We start from the raw sequence: 17,490 nt of genomic DNA on the forward strand, positions 1-17,490 counted from the left end.
CTAACTTTTTTAAATGCAACAATGCCAAAGTCAGTACTACTGCACTTTACTGATACATGTGCACTCTTTTTTTAATTTTTTTATCTTGCAATGCCCTTTTCCAAACATGACTGCCATATTCAGATTTTGTCGATAGATGGCGCTGCTGCTGTTCCGCAGAGTTTTGTTCCCCCCACGCTCTTTCCCTTTGGTTCTCTTTCGCTCTCATGCTTCCAGGTGCTGCCTGCTGCAGAGCCCTTCCGCTCCGCTCTCCGTACAGGAATTCAGACCACAGCATTACGTCAGTTATCCTGCCAACAAGAAGAAAAGCTTCTGCCAAAAGGAGTTAATTTCTCCCGTGGATGGAATTTCACTCGTACCTAAAAACAGTTGTAACTGGAGAATCTTGAGTGGATGCGGGGTAGAGAATGAAACATCCAAGTGTAGCTATATCATCACACTGCATCAGTATGAGAACTTTCTGAAAGCATCGACGACGATGGAGGAACTGGAAGGTGGGAAATCTCAGCTCACTACTCTAACTTTTAGATTTAATCATTGCTTGCATCATTATGATTTTGGTTATAATGCTATAACTTGTATTGTCTAGCTCGTCGAGTAGAGTAGACTTTGTACTAGGCTTTGGTGTATTTTCGTGTTGATGTGATTTATTTTTGCTTGACAAGTTTGAGTGTAGGTATAGTACGAAACACGTCAAATGGTCTGAAAACAGGCTTATTTGCGACTAATTGGTTATATAAGTTATACAGTTAAATGCTTTGTGTATTAATTATTGAATACGTGTATTGTCGCATCCCCGAGAACAACATGTATCGTTTTTGTGAAGTTTCCCTAGGCATTGCATTTCTCTTCTTTTTATTTAGTTAAACCTAAACAGAAGTGTTTTTTTTTTTATTTATTTTTTGCATGGACGAATAATGCATGGAGGATTTTCTCCCATTTCTTCCAGGTACAGATGATCGCCGCTGTGCGGGCTGTGGGGGGAGAATTCAAGACTCTTTTCACATGAAGGTTCTCCAAGACACCTGGCACCACGCCTGCTTTCAGTAAGTATTCGATCTGAATAATGGCTATAAATTAACAAGGAACTACCTCTCTACCTCGCACTGCGTTCGTCAGTGTGAGGTATTTCCTTGGTACTCTTGTCAGGAACACAGCCAAGGCATTTAGGGAATGCTTTTGTTTCCTTTCGACAGAGGAAACGAATTGCATTGAAAGTGAGACCATTGATTGTTCTGTTCGTCAACTACTGCCTTCCTCTAGGGTATTCTGTTTTATTTTGTCCTGGGTGTGCTCAGAAATGTGATTGTGGGGTAATCCCAGAAGCTTCTGCCTGGCAAACAATGCCACCGTAGATCTGTTTCAAACCAATCTCTATATAGTTTATGTGCATTTTCCCCCACGAAGGTATGCACCGCTTTGGATGCCTTGGCAATGGCATCCAACTGACATCCGACAGACCTGTGCATGACGTAGCTAACTCTCGAATTGAGATTAGCAACACCTCTCACTTTCCTTGAGGACTTTGCCCCGGCATTCTCTCTTTGACCTGTAGCTTAATGATTGCCAGGGCTGACGCTGACATAAACTCTCTGGCATGCAGCTCGGGGTCACTCGCTGTGGCCCCATGGGGGCGAAGACACCTGTGGACCCGTGATGGAACGCCAACCGAGAGAACCTCTGTGTAAACACAAGAGAGTTTACCCATCGGTTGACACCGTACACCAATTGACCGAAACAGTACTGATTGTATGAAATGTCCGCTCACTGGTCAATATGTACCCAAGAGGTGGTTTGTGTCGTGGGCTGGCGTCGGGAGGGGAGACTCTGTTGCCGTTCTCTTAACCCTTTCACTGCCACACACTACCAAATGGTTAACCCTTTCACAGTGACAATACAGAAGGTTAACCCTCTCATTGCCACACGACAAAAGGGTTAACCCTTTCACAACCACACTACAGAAGGTTAACCCTTTCACTGGTGTGGTAGTGAAAGGGTTAACCTTCTGCAGTGTGGTTGTGAAAGGGTTAACCTTCTGTAAGGTGGTAGTGAAAGGGTTAACGAGGGGGGAGTGCGTTTTTCACCAAACTTCTTCCCGGCGCTGGTGGTTTACATAAGATGTGTAGAACAATACAGTGTTTGGGTCTTTTTGAATGGAGATGAGTACGACTGGGTTGTTTTTTCAGCGGAGCCCCCCCCCCGTCTGCAGCGTTAGTCGTTAGGCTCTTTAATCCACTGAGACTTTCTCAGTTCACAAGTCTTTTACTACGAGTTGGGCCGTTTCCCGGAAGATGATGACGACGGTGGTCTTCAAAAAAGCTCTAGATTCATTAAGACTTCCTTCTGAGCGATTACATTGATTGGCAGAAGGATAATAATATGGGGAATGCGATTTTTAAGGATTTGTCTTTAAAGCGACTATCCTATTACAAAATCCTATCACTCTTAGTTGGATTTAAGAGTTTCTTTAAGTGGAAAGTTAAAAGTCACAAATAAACGGCGCGTATGATTTTGTCGAGAGGAGTTTGGATCTGGCCACCTCCCAAAGTCAGGGATTTAACACCGTCTGTGATGATGATCATCGTTTTCAACTGAACGAGCTCCGAAGCTCGAGCTCTTGAATTTCTAGCAAATGTCTTTAACAGAACGCTGTCCTTACATAACACAGGGTTTGGGTCTCTCCCCCCCCCCCCCCCCCCCCTTTCTATAATTGGCTCTTTTATAGCACCGCTGCACCTCGCGTCATTTCACAAGTCAAGATCTCGATAATATAGCTGTCCTCTCTCTCTCTCTCTCTCTCTCTCTCTCTCTCTCTCTTCCTCTTCTCTCTCTCCCCCCCTCTCAGTATTTCGATACTTCCCCTCTTCCTATTTCTGCCCCCTCCTCTGCACCATCATCAGCTTCTGAGATGCACACTCTTTGAAATGAAACCTTTTGGATTGAGTATCTGCTGTGGAAAAACCTAGTTGAAGCCAGGCGACCATACCGTGTCACTTAGCCCAGTGTGACGCTGTCAGCCCCCCTGGCCCAGGATAATCGACCCCCCCCCCCCCCGACGAGAATTATTTACACCACCTGTAACCCGACACTCAAAACCGGTGTTCGGATGTTATTCCCAGTTCAAGCGTATATCGTACTGTATGCACGCGGACAGTGATGCGTTCCTCATGGGACAGGGTTGCACGCAGTGCAGCCAAAGTTTTGTGAGCAGAAGCACGTGCAAGCACACGCACGGCACACGCACGGCACACGCGTGCACACAGGAATGCGCTGCACTCGCTAAGTACCCACCTGGCCTACTCTGCATATCAATAGCGCCGGTCGTCAGGTGTGTTAAATACGTTCTCAGATACATTCACACAGAACTGGTGAATGAAATGTGTTACATTCCATTCGTAGAGGCAATTAGGCACCGTCTTTAGTCTGTGCTTAAGCGAGGGAACATTTATGCGCATGAGCGCGCGTGCGCGTGGCGTCATTAGCGTGCGTGCAACCATAGTTGATATGAAGAACGCATTACTGCATGCGGAGAGATGAAGAGATTTGCGCCCTCCGTTGGAGAGGACAAACGTTGACTTGAAGAAAGAAAGGTCTCTGTTAGTGTTACCCCCTGCGTTGCCCCCATTGTCTGTTGTCCACATGGAGCCCTCCACGTACCTCCACCTTCTCTTGACATCGTTGTGGGCCGACGTCATCCTTGTTCCAGTAAACCTGGCGCTGTCACTGGGAGCTATAGGTAACGAGCAGCCTCCACTAAGGCTGTGTTCCCCCACAGCTGCATTCCTAGACGGCGATTCAGAGATGTGGGTTTGCTGTCCCAGACATGGACGGCGCAGTCCTTTTGTTTCTCCCCCACCAAGACAACTGGATCCAGAGTTTGTTCCCAATATCCGGGATAGGAACCGTCCAGAACCTCCGCAGGCGGTGATGGCCACAGTGTAGTATTGTTGTGATCCTTTAACGTTTTGATGATACTATGGCCACAGTGTAGTATTGTTGTGATCCTTTAACGTTTTGATGATACTATGGCCACAGTGTAGTATTGTTGTGATTCTTAAATGCTTTGCGAACAGTTGCCATTTGATACTCTTCAACATATTGTGGCTTCTGTCTTTGATCTGACTGCTGTAAAAAGCTGGATTACTATCCCGAAGGTGCAATGAAATGCCAAAAATAACCAGTTGTCCTCATTAGTAACACGCATCTACTGCCAGATTAAATTCAAGACCTCGAGGGCCTCTTTTTTTTATGTTAAGAGTAGTAAGTCACACAGTTCTTGATACAGGCCTATAGTTTTGAGATTTGGTGTTAACGGCGCTTCAATGTAAATAATATGAGAGAAAATATGACCCCGCCCCACCCCTTAGTACCTCCAATGCAGGCGAGGGCAACACCTGGCCCAACGTGTGTTGCTTTGTTTTGTGTTGTAATTGAATCTTGGTCATTGTGCACCGGGTGTACAAGCCGTGCCAACAAGCGCATGTGCGGGCGTGCAGACGGGAGCGGAGCGCAGCCAGGAGGTGTCGAGTGTTTTCCACCGATTCCACATCGACCAGCGTACTGCTGCCTCGTCCCACTCCTCGACTCATAGGGACGGCCATCAACATTCCATGAAAGGAGGGTTCATTTGAATTTCTAACCAGATATCCTGATACATTGGAGAAATATCTTTACATACCGATATATCAGGGTATTAACAAGTCTTAAAAAGTATAAAATTCATAATTCGTGATTTAAGGCATTAAAGGGTATTAAAAAGTCTTGGATTTCATTAGCACAGGTATAAAAAAAATAATAATAATGATGAAATAATATTGAATACATGAAATGTATTTGCATTCAAGTTGTAGTTTTTTGTGGGAGCTTGGTGCGTCTGGCGAGAGCTTGTATGGAACGCGGAAGAATTTAAACTGGCGTGGAAATACAGCCAGTGCCGCCCACCAGTTCAGTGTTGCTTTCTCCTCTTCTAGAGGGAGGTAGGTAGGTAGGTGTGGAGGATATTTGGAAAATACAACAAATCCACACCCAGTTATAAGGGCCATGTGACTGACACTCCCTCCATAAGACTACAAGGCCGGTATCAAAGGCCCTCCCTCCCTGTGTGTCTCGGCATGCTATATTCCAACAAAGGAATGCCTTCCTCTTGTATAAAAAAAATAAATAAAAAGGATCTGAGGAAATGAGGTAATGTTTACCCTATAGCGTTCGTGTAGGCAGGATCATTACGTTGTTAGGAGAAGCACCTGAATTCGCCCTCCTCCCCGCCCACCGCCTCCTCGTTTTTGTTTTACAAGGACGGGTCAGGTTGTTTTGGTCTCTTATTTATTAGACACATGACCACAACAAGCCTTGTTTATCTTTGTGTGCCGAGACTACTTTGAGGACTGTTTGTCCAGGAACAGTGGATGGTTTTGCCCTGAAGGAACAGGGTGCGCAGACAGACGGCAGCATCCGAGGTTGTTCTTGGTGAAGGTCTTGAGTCTGTAGAGATCCTGTGTCGTATTTACCAGTTGAAGTACCGCTTTCCTCACATCTGCCTTCATTAACCGTTTTGTGATTCATACTGTGTCTGATAGACGTACTGGAAATTATCACCCGATATTGGTCTTCATGTAGTCTATATATTGGCACACACACAATTATTTTTGCTCATAATATAATTGCTCATGGACAGGCCCATTTTAAATATTATATTCTAGTTAATTTAAACTAGATGTTTTTATAATAATAATAATAAAATAAAGTGTATGTGGAGGGTGTTGCAGTTAATTTATACTTTTTTTTTATAGACTGTAGGATCCCATCAACATACCCCGCAAAATATTGTGTGTTGTCCTGCTCTCGCTCCTGTTTTAGTGTTTTAATTTCCCCCTGTAGTTCTACAGAGAGAGAGATTCCCCCCCCCCCCCCCCCCCCCCCCGATCAATGGATTTTCATACTGTCTCCCTCATACTTAATAATACTTGCCAACTTTATACTTTGGGGGGTTGGGGGGGGGGGTGGAACGTTTGTCAAGACAACTTTATAACCATCCTAATCTCTGGGGATCTGGTCCTAAAGCTGATAAGCCTGGATCAGCTAGGCTCTCGGTGTAGAGAGATCACCCTGATCTGTGAGGCCCCTGCCAAGGGCCCTCACTCTGCCAGGAGCAGACCCGTAGAGTGACCATTGATATGCTCTTATGTCATGATCAGGTTGGGATTCCTTTCCACACGGTTCCCACGTGCTATTATGCCGTGCTCGGGTTGGGATTCCTTTCCACCCCGGGATCCCATTTGCTCTCATGCCATGCTCGGGTTGCGATTCCTTTTCCACCTGGTTTCCATTTGCTTTCATGCCATGCTCGGGTTGGGATTTCCTTTCCACCCGGTTCCTATTTGCTCTTGAGCCGTGCTCAGGTTGGGATTCAAATTCCACCCGGTTCCCATGTGCTCTCATGCCGTGCTCAGGTTGGAATTCCTTTCGGCCCCTGTTCCCCACATACGGATGAAGGAATCTTAATCTGAGCATGACATAATTCACAAGTAGTGACTATGGTAAATGTAGCTGGTACACATGAGGTGGCTGCCGTAGCGCTCTTGATGATGTTCCCATGGAAACATGCCGTGGTGCAGAGTGGGGGGGGGGGGTTAAGTCTGTCACGCCTTGTTTGGAAAGCATCACGCTCTGCTAAATTGGCGATGACAGGGACTCGGACATTCCAGGAAAAATATTGGTCTATTCTATCACACCTGTGTCTCTTAAATCTTTTATTTGTTTTTCTTAAATTTGTTCAGTTCCCTTTTCTTTTAATGCTATCTACTGTGTGTGTGTGTGTGTGTGTGTGTGTGTGCGTGCATGCGCGCGCCCCAGGAAGACTAGCTAACTGCTACGGCATCAGGCTAATGTGAATCCTATGAATAATAACAATGTCCCACAGTCACTGCGGTTTTGAATCTGTAGTCGAAGAGCAAGTTCCTTTCCCTCCCTAAGTCCCAACCGTAGCGAGTGGCGTCACCCAGCAGGGAGAGCAACTCTGCCTTCCGTCTCGGACCGACAGAAACCTACAGCCGTCCATCACTCGACTCCGCTAGCGTACCCTGCTAAGTGTGACCAAGGAGAGAACCGCCACTTACATTCCACGAGACTGAAAACACATTGCCACAGCAATGGTATCGCTTCACTAAACATTCCAAATGAAATGACGGTGTTGAACATTCCAACTTTCTCATGCACTGTCCACACATAGAATAATGCTAATATCTTTGACAAGAAAATGTTAATTCCATAGCAGCCATCTTAACACTAGCTAATGCGCCAGTTTTCCATAGCCTATTTTCACTGTGCGTCACTATGTTTGGAGACCTATATCTATATTATAGCTATGGAGACAATACTATGATCATTTGATTTGACTGACTTTCTCCCGTCGAACATGCAAAAAACAGCAAATTTTTTCATGTATACGTTCAGGCTATTTCCTGAAAAGCTGAGTTATAGGGCGTGAATTCTGCTATACACGTTGGCGTTTCTCCCCTGGACATGCTACTATTTCCAAATCAAATGTATATAATAGGTATTATGTTTCATCATGAATGCATGAAAGGAGGGGGGGGTCGTTTTTTTATTCTTTGATCGCCAGTAACGGCATTCGTTTTGAACACCACACACTGATCAGCTGGATCGATATGAAATTGTAGGATCAAGGTGGAATTGACATCGGATAGTCCTTCCTTACCTTTGATCGGGGGTATTCCAAAAAGAATATTCCAATTGTCTGATTGCGATTTCCAGTATTGGTCCCCGACATAATCCGGCACAACACATGCATCGAGTGCATTGGACGCGTTTCAATGTGATCGGGTGAACCGCTAGACTTGCCTGACCCAAAATACTGCGCCCGGAGGGAATTAAATGTAACACCCGGTGTGAAAAAAGGTTTCAAAGGGTGGGCGATACTGCCACCTAGCAGGATGCTGCCGGTATTGCACTCTAGCGATCTCAGAATGATTTCCTATGGTAACCCAGAGGTCCGTGTGCCTGAAATGAATAAAAAAAAATCTAATAAAAGAAATAACTATCCAAAAACGTATATATACGTTTATGGCGCTGAGCGGTTGGCGAACAAACATATATATCCTAGGGGTGGGACGATACATTGATCCAGATCGATATATCGATCTATTATCAATTATCAAATAGGATCGATGCAACGTAAAAAGATCTATTCATATTGCGATACTCTTATTTTGAAAATCCCCTGGTGAGCATATCCGACCGGCCGCAACAACAACAGTAGCTCTGCACGTGTAGACGTTACAGTTTAGCTCCAGCGTCTGCCTATTTTGTGACCCGGGTCAAATGCATCTAACATGCTTTGCATCCTCACCATTCCTTTATGCCCACGTCGCGTTAATTACGAAAATTAACGTTACGTTAGCGTAAGCTAACTATGCTAAGTTGATCAGAGCATATGAGCGAACAGCAGAGGTCCATTAGGGACTGGAGAAGGGGGGGGGGGCATTCGCCGTTTCTGCGTTTGGAAAGAGGGGTTTTAGGTTGCGTGTTGTAAGTTCCAAAAAAATTTACTTAAAGTTTAAAGCTCAATTTATCAAAACGTGGCACTTTGCAGTGAACAGGAGGTCTATTTATATAAAAAACAATAAATAGTTTTTCATTTAAATGTCTGGAAGAGCTAAAAAATAAAAATGTCGAATGATATTTCCGTTGCCTTTTTTGAGTTGATCTAAATGTTACTGATTGTGTTAAATGGGCATATAATATCGTCTCATATCGATCGCAGGCACCTGAATCGAATCGTATCGTATCGTGGCAGACTTTGTGATATCGGCAAATATCGTATCGTTGTCCAAATAATCGATATCGTATCATGATGAAACTGGTGATTCCCACCCCTAATATATACGTGGTTGGCCGCGAATGAGTTAAGACACACCTCGTTCGAAGAAAGGGTTGAAAGCCAACATACATATCCACCTACGATTAACAGTGTTGGGATATTTTAACCTCTTAACATGCACCCAGAAAAGCTGCATTTTTTTTTACTTGAACTTGAGGACTGCATACCTTTTTTGCAAAGCTTATCTTTATATTTTATGCTTATAGCACATGCATAAGCCTGGTCTCATTTGAAAGATAACATTCTGAAGGTACTATTAGAGTTGTTCCGATACCGATACCAGTATTGGAAATGCCGCAGATACTGCCTAAAATGCTGGTATCGGTATCGGCGAGTACTATGGCCAAAAACGTTATCGCGATACAATTATAAAATTATTTTCATATAATTCGATATCGATAATTATCGTCGATATAATTTCTGTCAAGTTTAATTAACTTCTTATGCCCGGCGCCGATGGACGGGCTATTAATATACTTGTTTTGCTGCTGTGAATGTCTCGAGTTGATGTCGTCATCAGTCCGCGCACGTTAGCAGTTAGCCAGAGCAAGCGTTGTATCCCATGACAATGTACTAACTATCACCATTAGGGATGGGTACCGAATTCGGTACTTTTGAGGTACCGAACCGAAACACGTCGGTACTACCGAGTATTGAATCAAGTGAGAAACTGATTTTTTTTTTAAATTACAAAAAATACAAAAATTCTTTTTATTAATATTTTTTTTTACTTTTTTTTTTTTTTTTACTTTTTTCTTTTCATGTCAACGTTCACACGCACAATATATGCTTACCTAGGATTTGACTTGATTCAACAACAAAGCAGTCGGAGCAATGACAAGCCGAAAACTGTCGAAATTGTAGTTATTTGAAGTTTGGATTTTTTTTTTATGACTGAGGTAGGTAAATAAAATTTCTTGAGACTAAAGTACCGAAAAAAGGTACCGTTGGGTACCGGTATCGATTCACAGGTACCGGTATCGGTTCAAATGTGAAAGGTACCCATCCCTAATCACCATAAAATACTCCGTTCCACCCCAATACATTGCAACGACGTCCACCGCATACCCCACACTACTCTAACCGTGGCCTCAGAATTCACGCCACACACCCACTCGGCACGTAAACTATAAAATAGCGGCGTGCAAGCTAATTATCCTAGCCAGCCTTGTTTACTACCCAGAGGCAGAGGTAGCGGGTCTCCTTCGCTGTCGGCCATCTCCTTCACTGATTGGTTGTTAGTGCGTGTGCTCATATCCAAGCTTGGAAAATCGATATATCGAAACTTTGCGACCACGTTTCATGTTTATTTCGAGGAAATAATTTATCGCGATAGTTATCGTTATCGTTTTATCGCCCAGCCCTAGCGAGTACCCTCTAATTCTGCGCTCCGATACCATATGACGTAATTTATCAACAACACTGCGGTCTGCTGAGTGAGCAAGCATTATAAAACAAACATGTTTTTAACCGACCGTGAATTAAAGTGTCAATGCCAATTGTCATTTTAACAGTAGATACTTTCTTAAATGCCACATCGTCCCGACAGAGCGCTGTTGACGGGGAGCTCTGATGGGTTCGCTTGGTGGTGTTATTAGCATTGAACAGCTAACCGAAAGCTAGCGTTAACTAACGTTAAAGTTTTAGCTTTAACGTTACCTTGGCTAAAGTTGGGGCTATTCATAATCCAGCAATAATGGCTGCAGACCTGCAAGCAAAGTACAGCAAGTTGGCAAAGGAGTATTCCAACGTAAATCACATTTTCACCAGTAACGTTAGTCTTTCCATCTACCGGTAGCTCATGCTAGCTAACCTAGCTCACGTTAACCATTATCTGAATTAAAAAAAAAAAAAAAAAAAAAAAATCTAACCCTAACTAACCATACTGTCATGCACTTGTCCTAATAAACTAACCTACACTGTAGCACTCAACACTTTGATGAACATTGTTACTCAGCTGATAGAGTTGTGCTCTTCCTGATGGCTTGTCGTACAGAACTTGTAAGTCGCTTTGGATAAAAGCGTCAGCTAAATGACTAAATGTAAATGTAAATGTAAATGTTAACGTCGTCACTGATCGACCGCGTTATTTTTCTCCGTAGCTGCATTTCTGGCAGACGCTCTCTGATTGGCCACTGACATGTTTGCCCAATCGCGTGACGAGCTGTGTCTTTGCCCATTTCCGCGTCGAACAGCCTGCAAACTACCTGGCGTTCTATCGCCATGCTCTAAGACAGGGGTGGCCAACCAGTCAGAGACTAAGGGGCCTTTCTCACTCACTCATTCTGTCCGTACCGGTCCGTACCGTCCTCATTCCGGGTCAGAGTGCGAACCCCCCCCCCCCCCCTCTCCCCCCTCTAGTTTGTGTACACACTGCAGTCTTGGTTCGCTTCGGGTTCTGTTTACGGTTTGCCTTTTGAGCGCTTACGCTTGCCGTAGGCGATGATGTCACGTTCGAAAATGTAAACAGGAAGTGTCTTAACATGACTGCGGACTCTGGATGCTGATATAAAATGAACAAATAAACCAATAAATATGAAGTTATATTTGAACCTCTGTTGTCAAGCCTTGTCAATATAACCCACCCCATTTTATCACGAATGGATGGTGTTGTAGAGTCCGCTTTTGAGCGTTTTGCAGGGTTAACGATAGCGCTAACGGCTAACGCTAGTTAGCTTAGCCTTTTACTAGTAACATTGCTGCATCGATTATATTGAATGTCATTGATCTACTGGTCGACCACGGCCGACTGGTTGGGCACCACTGGTCTAATAGAAATAAATGCATTCGAACAAGAAAGTATAGTATACAGCAATGGCTAACGCTAAGCTAACGGCTAACGCTAGTTAGCTTAGCCTGTCCAGCAGCTAACATCCCATCGCTCGTGGCAATTATATTACATGTCATTGATCTACTGGTCGACCACGGCCGACTGGTTGGGCACCACTGGTCTAATAGAAATAAATGCATTCAAACAAGAAACTAATGTATAGAAATAGCATGGCAAACAAAAATTGCCAGGCCTAATGCGAGCCAGAATTGCTGTGCTTTGTAATGTGGCTTCATGTTTTCATCCACTGAGCTGTGAGGTTCCACATGCTTGTTTTTGGTTGAGGTCTGAACTCTCAAATTGCCCATAAATATCGTTTTTGTGTGTATTGTCCAGTGTGGTTTTATCTGCCCAAAATTCAAGCAAGCATGACAGTAACGACGTTGTGTGTGTCACGCCCCCCGCTCCCACTGGCCCGATTCCAAAACCACCTAATCCAACTGTCCCAGGTTCAGCGGGGGGTAAAACGAATCAGCGCGGTTCGATCTCAAAAAGGGGTGTGTCCGTCTGAGTGAGAACATGAATGAATGAATGAATGAAAACTTTATTTAACAGATTGCAGAATGGGTACAATACAGTACGGCTCAATACATACAATTGTTAAGGGGATGCAGACCTGAGAAAGACGTTTGTCTTGTTTCCATCAGGGTCCCCCATTTTCAATTCATATAGACATATATGACATACATGACATACAGATAGTCAGTACTGCTACATCTATACATTTATGACATACCAGATTTGCAAATACAGTACTGTTTGTGATACAGAAGGAGTCAAGAAAAGGGAGTATATACATTTGACGTAGAAACTGTACATTGGAGGTTGGGTGGGGGGGGTTGGGTACACTCCCCCCCCGTGCCCCGGGGCGGTGATTCGATCCCAATACCTGAGTGAGAAAGGCCCCTAAGAGCCACAAAAATGACTGTGGTACCACAAAGAGCCACACCATATACCAGCGTTTCTCAACTTTTTTTTCAGTCACGGCACCCTTCATGTAATGTCTTTTTTATTTGGGCCTCACAGGGTTAAAAGTACCCTGTGAGACCCACGGTTGCAAAATTACAAAATCACTTTTAGCCATTTAAAAAAAGAATGTTTATTTAAAAAACTTTAAGCACATGTATAGTCAATTGGTCCTGTTGTTCAGCCTCACAATGCTATTTGATAGTAAATGTATATGTCCCACCCTCTGGCCTCTGAAGTAGCTATAATGTATTTTTAATTTGGGCCTCACAGGGTTAACCTCTTAAGCCCGAGATATACAGTAAAAGTGTATATTTTCAGCATTACATTTGTTTACCAATGATTTGAACTGTTATTAGTGAAATATAATATTATAGAAATCTCAGGGCATTGAGTCGGAAACCAGCGCATATTGACAGGAGGAAGTGGCACAGCCAAAAGTGAGTGTAGGCTTTCGAATTTCGAAAAACTACCCTACCCAGCTCACACCAGCCCATGTCAATCATCTGACTTCTGGATTTACTTTTTAATTTCTCTTATTTTTTGGGATTATCTCCCACAAACCTGAACGTTATTGCCATAAAACAGAACGCAGTTAGTTTCTCTACCTTTCTGTTCAAAAACGGTGTTGCAATACGATGAAAAATGGTGGAGAGATTTACATTATAAAAAAGATGGCAGAATTCAGTACTGTATCTACAAAACCTTCTGTTTAATCATCTTCCCTTTATTCATTTGCTTAGATCTTTCAGGTCTGGTGAATTTTAGCATGGTGTTATTCACAGTCAAAGATTTTTTTTAATTTTTTTTAAATAGAATTTATATTCTCCTTTGGTTCATTACAATTTAGTAACAGACACACTATTTCTGACACTAATCCATGTATGTCCCTAGATTCAGATACCAAGAACATGCAAATGGACCATTTAAAACAAAAATTGTAAATGTTTATTCTACGTCCTTATGGAATGAGTGGGAAAAAAATATAGTAAAAAAATAAATAAAAATATTCCAATTTTTATATTTTATTTTTTATTTTTTATGGATGGAAGAGCCACACATTAATGGGCAAAGAGCCGCATGCGGCTCGCGAGCCGCGGGTTGGCCACCCCTGCTCTAAGACAAACTAACCTTAACCAACTTCAAAAGAGTGCCTAAGCTTAACCGTCGAAAGAACTTGCCGTCACGCTCTAAGACAAACTCTAACCTTAACCAACTTCGAAAGAGTGCCTAAGCTTAACCAGTGTAGAAACAGGCGTCGGCCAATCAGAGAGCGTCTTGCCAGAAATGCGGCTACGGGAAAAAATAACGCTGATCGACCTCTCGCACACAATTAATGACATGTGTGCGGACAGCCATATCGGTGACAATGTTTAGCTTTTAGTGCCAAATGATAAGAGTCTGAGGCGGAGTCTCAAAAGAGAATGTTGAATATTTATTGTGCAAAAATCCCAACAGAGCCTCTGCTACTTAAACAGAGCCTTGTGGAAGCAAGTGCAGCAACGAATAATGTCCGTGTGGAACTAATGTGCCAACAACCTTTCCGTGGGTGAACTCATTGAGATAGTTTTCAATTACTGATACTAATCTATACAATCACCTGTTGTTGAATAAATACCATTACTTTATAGTTATTACTAAAAAACAGTATATATAAAACAGTAGCTGTATACTTTATTTTTATAATTTATATAATATTACCGTAATAAAAAAAATATGTAATGTATGCACTGGTATCGGATCAGTATCGGTATCAGCCGATACCCAAAGCTTAGGTATCGGAATCGGATCGGGAAGGAAAAAATTGTATCGGAACATCTCTAGTACTAATGCAAAAAAGGTAAATCACTTTTAGTGCTAATGAAATGGAGTAACATAGGGCTGAACTTGAGTTGAACTTGTGTACTAAAATTTTTCTGTAGCAGTTGCAAAAAAAGACTAAAATAATAGGTATAAGCTGGAAAACACTGCAGATCCATAGCCTGAAGTCTTATGTAGTACAGGTAAAACATTCTTATTTTTATTTTTTTATTATTTTTTTAAAAATCTGTTCATAAATCTGTCTTCTAGACAGATCCGGGTAAACCGTGTGCCAAAAGAAAAAAAGCTCCGGTATTCCATTTCCTCATCCACGGCCATTCATTTGGAATGTTTTTCACTTCTGGTTTTCACTCGTCAACTCTCACCTAGATCCCTTATTTGCACACCCCCATGTGGTATATCATTGGAAAGGTACACTCATTGGCTACAACCCTGACCAATAACTTTTGCATTCGGTGAATGATTGACAGTTCTAGAGCATCGGGAGTCCGGGGTGGTAATCTGATGCTAGCGTGTAAAAAGTTGCACGCCTGACATATCGCCATGTAACTCGAGATACCATACCATCACACGCACTAACAAAATCATCAGTGACACTCTGCACACAGCTCACTACCTATTCCAACGCCTCCCCTCTGGTAGGAGGTTCAGGTCACTGGGCAGTCGAACTGTGAGGTTCAACCACAGTTTCTTCCCCAAGGCCATACAGCTGCTCAACTCCTCCTAATATTCACCCCATGCTTGTTATGTTCTCTGTTTTTTTGTTACGTTGCACCTGATGTTTGTATTTTTTCTAAGGCCGGGCCGTTAACGCCATTACCGGGCTAAGTTAACGCAGAGCGTTTATCGCGCGATAAAACAATTGCCGCCGTTAATCTATTCTCAAAGTTGGGTCTGGGAGCCATACATTAGTGTGATGTATTGTCCTTAAATACTTGCCGTAGTTCCCAGCGTGACGTTGTGGTACCTGGAAGTGATTGCACAAGTCTGTACCTGAGCTGTAGTCGGAATAATAAAGTGTCAAACTAAAGTAGTGGTCCGGTAATCATTGTTATACAGGTGAGGTTAAGAAGTCCTCAGGATATAACACAATTAGGCGACGAGGACATCTGAATCTGCGCAATGCAAGAAAGAAGAAGTCCATTGTGACCAGGGTTTCCGTTAGAATTTTTTTTTGCAGGTCTGAGTGTCCGGTAGATTTCAATCTACCGGACAAATGGGATAAATTCCGGTCAGAGTTTATTGAGCTTAAAAACAATTGATAGGCCTATATAAAGAATGACATCATCAAGGCATTTATAATATTTTAACTTAAAACTAGGCTACTTTTGCGTATATACAGTCATTAATATATTCCAAATAAAATAAGTCCCTCGTCGAGACTTCGTGCTGCTGCTGACTTGAGGTGTCGGTGGGCAGTCTGCCCGACCTTAATAAACAGCAGTCTGTTATAATCACATTTTTATGAGCTAACGAATTCCGTTATATTGGACATTTGTATTAATTATATCAAGCAAAGAACTGAGAAATTTGGCAGAGAGAGACGGCAACATTATCGTGGGTTTGCGTGATGTATATCTCCACCTCCCAACGACTTGGTGCTGGTCATAATGTCCTGTGAAAATAATTCCCTCTAAACACAATTTGATTATTTGAATTGTATTAAAATAGGCTAAAATTAAATAGCCTATGCAATGAACGAAACAATCATTACATTTGTCGTTGCTTCACCAAGCAGCCGGTCTAATAATGACATCCTGTTGTCAGCGCGAGCTGGCTGCTGATATATTTACGTGAAGCATGGAGCAGGCAGAGCAGAGCAGCGGTGTTTTTAGGTCCGGTCTGGAAACCGCTCAGCAGCGCCCCCACCCAACCGCTGAATTACCAATGGCTGAATTGGAGTACTGCACCCTGCCAAGCCATGCTTCTCGCAAATATATCAGCAGCCAGCTCGCGCTGACAACAGGATGTCATTATTAGACCGGCTGCTTGGTGAAGCAACGACAAATGTAATGATTGTTTCGTTCATCGCATAGGCTATTTAATTTTAGCCTATTTTAATACAATTCAAATTATCTAATTGTGTTTAGAGGGAATAATTTTTTCACCGGACATTATGACCGGAGAGATTAAATATGTCGGACTTCAACAGATTTTGCCGGTCAAATACCGGTAATTACCGGCTAACGGAAACGCTGGTTGTGACGTTTGTTTACCATATTAACGTTAGCTTAGCGGGTGAGCATGTTAGCTCACGTTGCCCGGGCGGCACTTGGAAACATCTACAAGAAGAGGAAATCCACATGACTCACTATCGTGAGTGTTTACAACAGAAATGGCTTGGGTTATTGGAAATATTGGACCGTTTGATGACAATGTGGAGCAATGGAACTGTTACACTGAGCTTGAGTTACACTGAATTTGTTGAGAAACCTGCTTCTGCAGCAGTGTGTGTGAGCCACCAGTCAGCAGCAGTGTGTGTGAGCAGCCAGTCTTCAGAGTGTGTGTGTGTGTGTGTGTGTGTGTGTGTGTGTGTGTGTGTGTGTGTGTGTGTGTGTGTGAGAGCAACCAGTCAGCAGCAGTGTGTGTGAGCCACCAGTCAGCAGCAGTGTGTGTGAGCAGCCAGTCTTCAGAGTGTGTGTGTGTGTGTGTGTGTGTGTGTGTGTGTGTGTGTGTGTGTGTGTGTGTGTGTGTGTGTGTGTGAGCAACCAGTCAGCAGCAGTGTGTGTGAGCAACCAGTCAGCAGCAGTGTGTGTGAGCAACCAGTCAGCAGCAGTGTATGTGAGCTAGGGCTGGGCGATATAACGATAACGATAAATATCGCGATATATTTTAATAATCGATATCGAATATCGAAATTTAAAAAAAAATCGAAAAATCGTTTTTTTTTTTTTTTTTTATACCTGCAACAGGGCAGTTTTAAAACCAGAGACAGTGGACAGACTTGTCTTTCTTGCCTGCAACTTAAAGTAAT

At 43.0% G+C, this 17,490-nt stretch overlaps 1 protein-coding gene across 1 annotated transcript in view; it reads left to right on the forward strand.

Annotated features, from left to right (window-relative positions):
- Positions 1 to 262: 262 nt before the first annotated feature.
- Positions 263 to 17,490, forward strand: part of limk2 (LIM domain kinase 2) — a 103,090-nt gene continuing 85,862 nt past the window's right edge. Inside the window, exons 1-2 of the mRNA XM_084323983.1 lie at positions 263 to 494; positions 950 to 1,046. Of these exons, the coding sequence (XP_084180109.1) occupies positions 479 to 494; positions 950 to 1,046 (113 nt within the window). The 5' untranslated portion in view covers positions 263 to 478. The remainder of the gene's footprint in view (positions 495 to 949; positions 1,047 to 17,490) is intronic.

The sequence above is a fragment of the Notolepis coatsorum genome (genome assembly GCF_963971535.1).
Source record: "Notolepis coatsorum genome assembly, chromosome: 10".
Classification (NCBI taxonomy): domain Eukaryota; kingdom Metazoa; phylum Chordata; class Actinopteri; order Aulopiformes; family Paralepididae; genus Notolepis; species Notolepis coatsorum.